General features: G+C 42.5%; 1 protein-coding gene across 6 annotated transcripts in view; it reads right to left on the reverse strand.

The window, feature by feature from the left end:
* Positions 1-11,790, reverse strand: part of MAST2 (microtubule associated serine/threonine kinase 2) — a 359,963-nt gene that overhangs the window by 9,672 nt on the left and 338,501 nt on the right. For all 6 annotated transcript variants that reach the window (XM_050961826.1, XM_050961825.1, XM_050961827.1 and 3 more), the window contains 6 exons: positions 11,393-11,515; positions 10,121-10,230; positions 8,069-8,220; positions 6,683-6,993; positions 3,023-3,238; positions 636-862 (listed from right to left, as the gene is read on the reverse strand). In XM_050961826.1, the coding sequence (XP_050817783.1) occupies positions 636-862; positions 3,023-3,238; positions 6,683-6,993; positions 8,069-8,220; positions 10,121-10,230; positions 11,393-11,515 (1,139 nt within the window). The remainder of the gene's footprint in view (positions 1-635; positions 863-3,022; positions 3,239-6,682; positions 6,994-8,068; positions 8,221-10,120; positions 10,231-11,392; positions 11,516-11,790) is intronic.

The raw sequence follows: 11,790 nt of genomic DNA on the forward strand, positions 1-11,790 counted from the left end.
AATAAAATACACCATTTTGGGAAAAATGATTATGGATAACAGTCAAATACATTGCCAAAGAAAGATCACATACATCGTGTACCATGTAAGCGGAAGGAAGAGATATGGAGAAACAGACAGTAAGATCCCTTGGCATAATACACAGCTAAACTGAATGTCAAATCGCTGGACAATCAATGTAAAGGCACTGATGGTTTAAGGCATGTAATCAACTCCAAGTGGCTGTCTTGAAAATTCCAGCAGACTGGGTTGACCTGAAGCAAACTATCACTGCTTACACAGCTCAGGATGAATTAGCTGTAACGGACTCTCATGTGACAACCCCAATGGAGAGCAAGAGGAGCTGCACAAAGACATATGCTTTAACATATGCACTTCTGGTAAAAGGAGGCAGACCTATGGTACCAGTGGTGGAAAAAGGGAAAAGCTGTTGTGATTTTTGTGACGGGGTTGGACTGCTGCTGAAACAGCCCCTAAGGTTTTTAAAGATTTTGTCTGTCAAAAGGCTCCTTTGGGTCTGAATTAGGAGAGGGGATACATACCAGCAAAGGACAGAGTATAGGTTAAACCTGCAATCTTGAAAGAAAGAATTTGCGGCCCCTAAGAGCATTCTTATTAGAAAACCAGTGACTTACCCAGACCATGTGATGCACAGCATAGACGTCAGTATCCCCCATGTAGACTCGAATAGCACGAAGTGTAAAGCCGTATTTCTTTCCAGCCCGATGGATAATGATTGGTGGTTTGGGGTTTGTGATAGCAGGAGAAAAGTCTCGGCTTGGTGAGGAGTCCCTTGAAGATGGGTTGGAGGATAGAGAATGAGGTGACATTGGACTAGCCAATGGGGAACAAGTGTGGTGATCTACAGTGATGATACAAAGGAGTGCAAATTAGAGAGCCTGATCTTCAAAGGGAAATATAACTCTTGTTACAATTTTAATAGGAAATGAAATCTTCCTTGTTTTTATAAAGCTAGTGAAAGCAGCATTAAAAATTTCTTTAGTATCAAATGTACCACGGTTCATTTCCTGCAGTCTTTTTAATTAATAAGTGCTCTGAAAGGTCAAAATCAGTGCTGTTTCCAAAAAAGTGAGTGCTTCTTATTGTGTACTTAGTACAGCATTGTTGTTTGTCATCTAGAATTACAGCTGGGCCAATGTGTCCATTTTGAAAAGCTATTTTCAGGGACTCATTAAGCAACCATAAATATTTGCTCCAGGTAGAATCCTAGAGTATACAGTTTCAGTCCACCAAAGATTTATTTTACTATATTTTATATAGATACCTGCTTTTATATATATGGGACGACAGTTTCTAGATTAGAGAATATACTGTTCAAATAAATAGTCAACACGGTGCGGGTCACTTGTCTGCCCAATGTAACTCAAAACCAACCTGGATTTTAAAAATGAAATTTGATATGAGGTTGGATTACAACTGGCTCAAGGAAGCTGTGGGCTTTTTAATTCAGAAGGGGCAAAATATTTACAAGTAGTAGGCAGCCAATGCAGGAGCATTGTAATGATTTAAAAATAATGTTACAGATGAGCAGCTGCAGAACCCAGGTCCCCTCTTACATGGGTGTGATTCAACTGGCCTATTGGCTAAAAACTATTACAGTTGTTACTAATATTATTAGCAGTCGCACATGTATTAAAATAGTCTTACCAAACTTAAATAAGCTAATAAAATAATTTACATTACAAAACATATAAAAATATGAACTGAATACACAACTTCTGTATTCGTCTAGGAAAAACTGCCACAAAGTGACCATTAAGAAACACCTGCTGAGCCATCTATTATGTATTTACCTGACAGATTAGAACAATTCTGTCGGGGCCTCTGCTGGATAATTAAATAAGCATTTTAGAGAATTTCACGAGGGAGCTGGTAGTTAGAAAACCAACCAGCCCTCAGACGACAGGAAATGAAATGCAAGTCATCACAATGAAGCCAAACAGCAATCTTCTATCTGCCTCCCGAGTTCCAAGAGATGTTATTGCTGGCACTGCTGTACCAGGATATTGTGCTGGCCTGGCACACTGGCACTGGTGGCTGGGCTGCAAATTGCAGGGACGTTCCTGGTCTCTTACTAGGCAGGAACAAGGAAGTCCCTGGGACTCTCAGTAAGGCCTTGAGCTCTACAAAGGGGAGGTGGGAGGTAGTGGGCACAAAGCAAGAATTCCTCCCAGAGAGTCTGCTGAACCATGGCCCTGTCTACCCCTGCTTGACAGAGGCTCCTAATGAATGACACAATCTGGTGGCAAAAATCATAAAGCTACATCCATATCTCTATATACAGGGGCGGCTCTAGGCATTTTGCTGCCCCAAGCATGGCAGGCGGGCTGCCTTCGGCGACTTGCCTGCGGGAGGTCCGCCAAAGCTGCGGAACCAGCGGACCCTCTGCAGGCAAGTCGCCGAAGGCAGCCTGCCCGCCACCCTCGCGGCGCTGGCAGAGCATCCCCCGCGGCTTGCCGCCCGAGCAAGCACTTGGCGTGCTGGGGCCTGGAGCCGCCCCTGTCTATATACACACCGTTTGGTACTAACTTACTTAAATGTATTTAACCCTCTCATCTGAACATTCCCGGAAACATTCCTGGAATGCGCCAGATATGTATGATTTCACAAAACGTTAGGGATATCAGGTGCAGAGAAGTAGCAGCAAAAGGGTTAAACTTGTTTTGTCTGTAATTTTAATAGATATTCTTGCTGCATCCTTGTCTAGAGACCAGCCAAAGTTCTTGGAGCCAATTTAAACAAAAGATGCTGTTATCGAGACAATGAGACACAGCTGTCATTTATGGTCTCTGTAAACACAAGATCACAAGTACATCTCCGTCTTCAGCAAAATAATATTCCTTTTCCATGTAAGTGGCAAATACGCAGGATTCCCAATTCCTCTTCCTTCAGGAACAATATCTTTATTGGCAGGAGCAGAAAAACAAAGAGGTCCTGTCTGCAGGTCTTTTGTTCAAGGCATTCACATTTTTACAATATCTAAATGTGGCTTATTTCTTACCTGAGGGAATCAGGAGGGAGAGGGCTGTAGCTGATGCTGATTTAATCACTTTGTTGACAGGTCTCGAGGTACGTTTCTCCCCCGATTCCCCAGAGAGCAACCGGTGCCGTGCCCGCCGTACTGCCAAGTCGCTGATGGCTTTTGGAGTGGTAAAATCTGGTCCCTCATTGCTATTGCTACGAATGCGCTGATCAGAGAAATCTGTAGTGCTCCCGGCTACAGTTTAAATTAAAGTAGATTAGAACCATAGGGAATTCCTAACAGCATATTCCCCCGCAGGCAAAATATATGAAATCAAAGTCATGTTTACATGTAGTCCAACAGTGAATTTTTCTCAGAAGCAAGCCCAGGGCTTGAGTTCTTATTTATAGAAATTCATAATCACTGGCTTTCTTCTGCATGCTGAGAATTACCTGTTTTTCTTTTGTTGGAAAGCCAGTTCCTGAAACTAAGTTGCTGCAGTAATAAAATTAGATGAAGCCTAACTCTAAAGCAGAGCTTTAAAGTAGCAGGCCATTTAGATAGAAATGTTTATTTGGCAAATAACCAGGGGAGGTTGGAGGAAGTACTCTCATTATTTTTATTACCAGCAAGAACTGTCAACCTTAAAGGCTGCAACAATTGAACTAGGTTTTATGCTATTTACAGAAGAACGGCCATACAGGGTCAGACACCCGGTGGTCCATGCAGCACAGCATCCTGCCTTCCGACACAGGCTGGAAGCAGATGCTTTGGGGGAGGGTGAGGCACAAAAATTACAGTAGAAGAATTTAATTAACATTACAAAGTCAAGAACTCAAATATTAGGAAATGCCAGAATTAAGTAATTCAGCCCCCTTGTGTGTATGCATCATGATGGTACAGCCCAATTCAGCAGTTCTCAACCTATTTACCATTGTGGGCCGCATATGCAGCTTCTCTGTTATATGGGCCAGATCCACGCAATATATATGCTACCTGTATGGCCCTGGGGCTGTCACATGGGCTGCAGCTGGGTGCTGAGTGGGCCGGGCTGCAGGTTGAGAACCACTGGTCTTGTTACATGGTCACATACTATTTTTTCCACAGGACCCTGCATCATTCAGTGTACAGAATGGATGGTGCTCACGTAGTGAGCAGGTGTTCAATATCTGATCTTCTTTGTTCAGTGTATGGTCCCAGGCCTGTCCTACTGCACACTGGTCAAACTCTTCTTTGAGGACAGAATTATTAATTTCCTCCTGCGCTTCTCTGTGGTACCCATCACTATAACAACTGACTGCTTCACAAACCACTCCTGGGAAACACGGGGAGTTATTATCCCCACTCTACAGCTGAGGATCTGAGGCAGAGAGTGATTAAGGTCAAAGGTATCCACTCATTATGACTGTCCAAACTGAGGTGCATATGGGCTAATTTTACAGAGGACTTAGCATTATATAGCACTTCGTATGTTCAAAGCACAGACTCCAGCTGCAACTGTGAGCACAGCACTTCTGCAGATCAGACCCTAGATCTCAAGTCAGCACCCAGAAAAGGAGGAACAATAAGTGACTATCTGGGAAACATTTGGTTTACGCAACTGGACCGGAATCTCATAGGAACTCCGGGGTGGAGGCAGGCATAAAATCCAGTTCTCCAGGGAAGCATTCATCTGTGGTCATGATACTGTCTTTTCTCTTCCTGCAGTTCCCTGCCTCATTCAGTCCACACCTTCCAACTTCTGAAACAAATGAAGCAGGGGTCTATAGACAATAGTCTCCTTCACTACACAACCCTGATTCATCCCCACAGCAGATCTGTCCTGTGCACTGTATGACGGTTAAAGACTGTTATAATGCAAATGCACAAGGGAGCCAAATTCAGGTTGCACAGGCAATTTTAATTCTCCCATTTACTATCTTTTGAGTGCTTGACTTTGTAACTTTAACAATGCTTTTTTAGCAGTTTTTTGGTAGGTAATTTCCGAGTTTTTTAATAAAGCAAGCTAAGAAAACAAACTCAATCTTGTGACATCATATTAACGTCCCCAAGGGTCATCAGCAGGGTTGGGACCTTTACATCCACTGCACAGACCTCTGTTACTTGAGCTAAGGGAGTAATCGATAGCAATAGTAGGTTGTCATCCTCTATGTGGATCACCATTAGAGAGGTATGGGACACTTTGCCTGTGGATTTCAAAGGAACGGTGAGACTGAGAACTCTTGGTTACATTCCAGGCTTGGAAGGAAGTGTGCTCTAGTGGGCACAGATACTTATGCCTATTTCCTCTGAGTTTGACTCATTCTGCCCTGTTCCTGTCAACCAGTCCCTGTCCCAGTTGTGTCTCTTCCCCTCCCCTGGTTCCTTGTCCCAGTCCCAGTCCCATTCTCCTCACCCTGGCCAGTCTCAGTCTCCACTTCTCAGGCTTCTCATCCCAGTCACAGTCTCCTTGCCCTGCCCAAGTCTCACCCCTTTTTACTCTCCATCTGAAACCCCTCTCCACCAGCTGTTCCTTGTTTTTTTCCCAACTCCTTGTCCAGCCAGTCCCAGTTCTCTCCCACACACTCTGGCGCCTTGTCCGATCTGTCTTACCTCTCCCATCATCTCCTTCCCCTTACTCCACTTATTCTCAGTCTCAACCTCCTAACCCAGCCAGTCCCATTCTCTGCCCTGCTCCCGGGCTCCTCATCTGATCTCAGTCTCCCCCACACCTACTGGCTTCTACTGCCCCCTCCATTTCACTCTCTGGATTCTCATCCCAGTCTCCTTGCCTCGCCAGGCATAGCCCCCTTCCTCTAGCTCCCAGTCCAAGCTTCCTTTCCCAGCCAGTCCCATTCCTCACCCCAGTCCTTCTTTCTCATCATCCTCCGGTCCAATTTTCTGTACCACCCCAGGTCCTTCTCTCAATCTACTCCCCTCTCAGGTGCTGCTCTTATCCCATATTTAAATCAGGCAGCCTCTTTCTCCATACTGCTTGGGCCCAGCATGGGGGGTCACTGAAAGCACAGGAGAGAGAGTTTCTCTGCTCCCAAGTCTGAGGTCTGGACCTGGCACAGCCTGCAGCAGCCTAGAGCTGCAATTTCGGTTACAGTGCTGGCCAGCACTGTTCTGAGAATTTAGCTGTTAAAATCTAAGAAGTCTCTATTTAGCATGTGCAAACTGCAATTTTTTTTAATGGCTTACAACTTGGCAGGGTTTCATTGGAATGTCAAAGGTCAAGTCCCTGCTCCAAAAGAAGGGAGGCACTACAGCTTTTCATATAAAAGGTTACCAGATTTTTTTTTAACATGGGCAAAACTTGTTAAATTTTCCCCTAACCTTATTCTTGGAAATAACTGAACTGTTCTGGCTAAAATTCTCCTAAAAATTCAGACTGAAGCAGACACCCGGCATGGGCAATTTCAGCTCAAACAGTTAAAATTTGGTAAAGTTATATGCAACAGAAAACAGGGTCTTGCAAATGTTGGGCAACCTTGCCAAGTTTGAAGAGGGTCTACACTGAAGTAAAGCAAACAAGTTTTAAGAGATTTAAAATTACTTTAAAGAAACACACAAAGCCGCAGTAATTTATTAGTGCACTATTTACCATGCAACACTAACGAAAGATGTTACTCATAAAACCACATTTTAGTGCAACTAATATTTGCACCCTAAAATGGACTTCTTGATGGCAGTGATCCCATCCCACCAGATGCATACCTGTCAGGGTTGAGCTGCTGATGTTGCTGATGGTTGAAGAGGGTGTTGTTGGCCCAGTGTCCTCATCTAAATGCAGCTCTCGCTCCACAGGTTGTTCTGGAATTGGCAGGGGGAGCCCCTCACGCGACTGTACTGTAGATGGTAAAGTTCCATCTGACTGTTGCTTTTTGGGGGCAAGTCCTTCCTCCTCTGCTGAGATGGCGAACCGAGGCATGTCGAGAAGCCCCGAACAACGCCGTCGAACAGTAAGAGGCGGACTGGAGTCGCTCTCTGTGTGTGAGGATTCAGACACGGACAAGCGCTTTCGCAGTCTGAGAGAAAAAGCATGACCGGGTCACTGGTTGGGCTGTGATAATTCATAATGCCAAAAGGCAAGTGGTTGTTATTGGTATAAAAGCGCAGAAATAACGAGTAAGCTCAAGCCAAAGCAATATGATTCCAGGTTCAAGCCTCCCAATTTGGCTGAAGAGGAGGCTTAGTTTAGGGTTGTTGTTTGGACCATTAAAAGTTATGGGTATTTGCAAAATTCAGATCTGGATTGTTTTCCCTTATTAACTTTTTAAGATAAGTACAAAATCAAACAAAATACAATGCAATGAAGGTGACACAAATTATTGTAACAATCATTATTACCAGTAACAGGGCAAAGAAATGCAAATACTTGTACCTATCATCTTATGCTTTTACCTGCTCTTTTAAATTTTTTAGACTTATTTTTATAACAACATTTTACACAAGAAAGGCCTGAGCAGGATCAGTTTATATTAGTTACACATGTAATCTATCAAGTGTTTTCAGTACAGGTGTCATGTAGGAAAGACACTCTAGATCACAACCACCTTAAATGCATCCATATGACACCATGTTTTAGCAGAGGATCCCCCATTCTGTAACTTGTTTAGTTATTTTCTCCATTAAGCTGAATCTGACAATTATTTCAATCCTTCTGGGCACAAGGGAGGTGTGTGGGATTTCTATTTTCTGAGTATTATGACATTTTGCTAACAACAGAGATGACAGGACACAATTATTTCTTGTATTCAGAACTGTGGAAAGACCAATATTTTTCTCATTTGTGGCAGGAGAGAATGTGGGGAGAACTGGATTTTGAACCCCTGGAGGTTGAGACGTTTGGATTGGGAATTTTGTTCAGGCCCATCTCAGACTCCATTCTCAGGAAGGAAGCTTTGCTTACCAGCAGAATACCTTTCGCTTTATTTTACATCTTCGCTGTAAGCTTACATAATGTTAAAACTTAATGAGATGCTTTTAAGTAGTACAGAGATTTTACACTGAATTGCAGCTGTAAGAGTTTCTGATGTCAAAGTAGATGGGAAAAAAGCCTTCTTTGTGATTAAATAAAAAGTACAAGTCTAATAAACTCACATTTCAGGAGAGCCAATCACCCAGCTGCGATCCCGACTTTTCAGACCACCGAGGCTGTCTAGCCGATCATCTTTTTCCTCACTAAGACTGCGCTTAGTTGGTGGTGCTTTCCTCTCTTCATGGATGGAGAGACGTTCCATACTGCTGTACACCTGCATATAGCAAAGCACTTAAGAACCATCTGTATGAAGCATGCAGTAAACAGTCCTGCAAGTCCTTATCTAATCGAAAGGTATTTCGCTCCCGGAATGGAAGCCTGGTTTAAAACCTGAACTTGGCAATGCTCTTTGATTAGCTAATGCAGGACCCAACACAGATGTGACATGCTCAGTCAATGTACACCAGGGAGAAGGGAAGAGGCAAGATTTGGAACTGTCAGATATGTCCTTCTGCTGTAATACCTGCACTCAGAGATGCAATTGTGATGCTACAAAGGCCATTTTATACTAAAATTTTAAAGAAGTTGCTTCAACGGGCTCCACAAAGTGCTGAAGGCTCAAGGTAGACATCTAGATCTTGACATCTTACCACACAAACTCAAATCTGCCATTAGCACCCTGCTGATGACCTCATTTCATTACTGTGATTCTATCAATATTGCCTCAAGTTCACTAAACCTTTTCAAACAAAAGAGTCTCGCCCTCTTTAAGAAATTTGCTGTGCTGCTCACAGCTCAACCAATGCCTCCCTCTGCTGTACAGTGATATTTTAAACAATTAACCAAACAACAACAACAAAAATCCTTTTACAGCTTTTAAAACTGTATTTGATTGTGGACCTGATTTTCATATGATGAGATTAATAAAAATGCTGTTATTAAAAATTCAGCACATCAACAAGAAAGCTATTAATAATTTATTTGGCTAAATTGTCAGACAAGCTTTTCAAAATATAAAGAGCTTTTTATTCTTCCCATTCTACAGATGTTGCAGCATTTTCTGAATCTAAACAAACACATTGCAGTGGACTTTCTCTCTTTGTGCCAAAAATACCGAACAGAAGTTGCAGCCTAACAGATTAATTGCTATTCATAACAGGGGGATAAGGTGGAAAAGGAAATCAAGACTTATGGATTTGTAAAAACCTGTTCAAGGTCCAACCTAATTCTCAGGTCCAATTTCAGTCTTACTTATAGTGGTGTAAACCAGGAGCAATCCCGCTGAAGTTAATGCTAGTTAAAGCCATTGTGATACCGGAGCCAGGTCCACAGAGAAGACTGGATGATATTACAACCCTCGAAGTACTTTCAAATAGGGCAGTGAGATACTCTCTTTCACTGTTATAAAGAGGACAGCGATAAAGTGTTCTCCACGTCTACTGAAGATTGGACAAGAAGGAATGAGCTTTATCTGCAGCAAGGGAGATTTAGGTTAGCTATTAAGAAAAACCTTCTAACTACAAGGGTAATTAAGTTTTGCAACAGTCTTCCAAGGGAATCCCCATCACCGGAGATTTTTAAGAACAGGTTGAACACCTGCCAAGGATGGTCTAATTTTACTTGGGCCTGTCTCAGTGCATGGCACTGGATGTGATAACTTCCTGTGGTCTCTTCCAGCCCTATGTTTTTATGATGCTATGATACAGGGGTACTGTATGTAATTCTTATTAACACTAACAGGTCCACCGAGGAAGGAAGATGTCTTAGTGTTTAGAACAAGTTCAGGTCTGTTTACATGCATGGTGAACAGCATTTGGACCGCATGTGGAGCCCGTCACAAAATGGACTTGGGTTTTTATTTAGTATCAATAGTAGACCTATTTTGAGACCTCTTGAACCCCACCTGTTATTTCAGGACAACCTAGGATAAACGCTGCAGTACTACCATGCATACAGAGTCCATTACTGAAGATAAACTACTGCAGTACAGACAGCTGACACAAACCATGGTGCACTGTCCTTTCTGTCTAAAACGCTTAACTTCAATGAGTGTTAAAGACTATGCGGTCCCTTCATATTATTTGAACATTGGCTTTTTTGAAGGGCAACTTATGACTTTAACCAAAAAAAACCGAAATAAGACTATGATTTTAAACAAACTAGTATGCCCTTACCTTACTGAACCGTGGTGAGCAAGATGAGAACTGCCTAATTTCTACATGATCATCATCATTTGTGTCTTCATCTTCTTCTGAATCTAGGTGCTGGTACCGTTCCGAACGAGCTGTGCACAAGGACACAGACTACAGTATAATTAACCAGCACCTAGACAGTTCATGCCCTTTAAACTTTCTATAAAGTACGTCAAACAGAAACTGATACTCAGGATCAGTCTGCACACAGCAATTCCTATTTGTCTAGCTGCAAATCTTGCCTGTCGTAGAGCTTTGAGTATTTTTGATCATGAAGAATATCTTCAGTAAAACTGTGCACATGTGCAAATAGACTTCAAATATACACACCATTTTGCTCTTCCTATTCCTTTAAACATGCACAGACTGAGCCACGTTTGCTGCACTGCATCAGCCAGAAAGGGCTTCTTTTCAGGGGTTATAAACCTCAGTAAACTAGTGCTTATGATAGTAATGCTATCTCAGTTTTCTGATGTCCATATAAAGATCCTCTGTGACATCAGAATTCTCCCCAACAGAGGACTCATGCCATGGTATCCCTCTACCCAGCTAAGCATGCCTGGACATTTGTTGCTGTCTGCAAAGCTTGTCAACTGGGGACTGCTAGAAAATTGCACTTCTACCCATGAGGATTGAGCTCCGTGTCCCTGCATCGTATCCCACCGTCTCTGTCCCAGAACCAAAGCACTAGAGCTTGAGGTCTAACGTGATCACCCCACTGCACTAGGGAGCCAAGCTTTATTTAACGACAGTATTTCAATGTATGAGTTAAATACGAGTTAAAAACTAATATCACCCCAAAACTGTAGGGTGGAAACATGCACGTGGACTGGAAGAGTCATCGCATCTGATGTGCTTGATCACAGCCATCATTTTAACATTACCCAGCACAGGGATGTTCATGTGAACAGAAAGAAGGGAGGACAACAAAAAAAATCATACACAGCTAAATACCTCTATGAATGAAGTAAAGAATTTCCAGGGCTCTTCTGATAATGCTGTGGCCGACAATGGGGTATAACTAGGCCACCAATACCAGCGAAGCATGGAATAATTTTCATGCAATTCTCATTCAGTTCCAAACTCACTCCTCTCTTGGGACTCAATATAGTACTTTTTACAGAATATCAATCAAATGTATTTTATTAAATTGGTGATAATGATTTTCATTAAGCAATTAACTACATATAAGAAATATGGCCCACGTTAAAGATGATATAAACTCAGGCTGAGTCAGAAGCTCTTTTTCCTTACTGTCAAAATAGCTAGTGTCATCCTCAGATTCCAGCTGTGGAATAAATTCTGCTTTCTGTCGAAGTAATCCATTCCAGTCCAGATCTTTAAAGAACCGGTGCTGTTTCACCTCAAAGGCACTACCTGAAAGAAGGGTATTTTTCTAACATCGCTCTCACGTGTTAAAAAAATGCTTAAGGCATAGGAGAAAACATGAAAGTACACTCATCTAACACACACATTTTCTGAGAATCACAGGAAACTAAACTTGGGTTCTTTGCCAGTGTTGTGCTGACAGATAAAAACTGCATGATTTACCCCCATTAACGTAAGCACAACACACGCATACATTGGCTGGGAAGCAGCATCTCCAGTATAATTCTGCAGTGTAAGTCTCAAGAGTGAGAACAAATTAACTT

Source organism: Gopherus flavomarginatus, chromosome 7, assembly GCF_025201925.1.
Source record: "Gopherus flavomarginatus isolate rGopFla2 chromosome 7, rGopFla2.mat.asm, whole genome shotgun sequence".
Lineage (NCBI taxonomy): Eukaryota > Metazoa > Chordata > Testudines > Testudinidae > Gopherus > Gopherus flavomarginatus.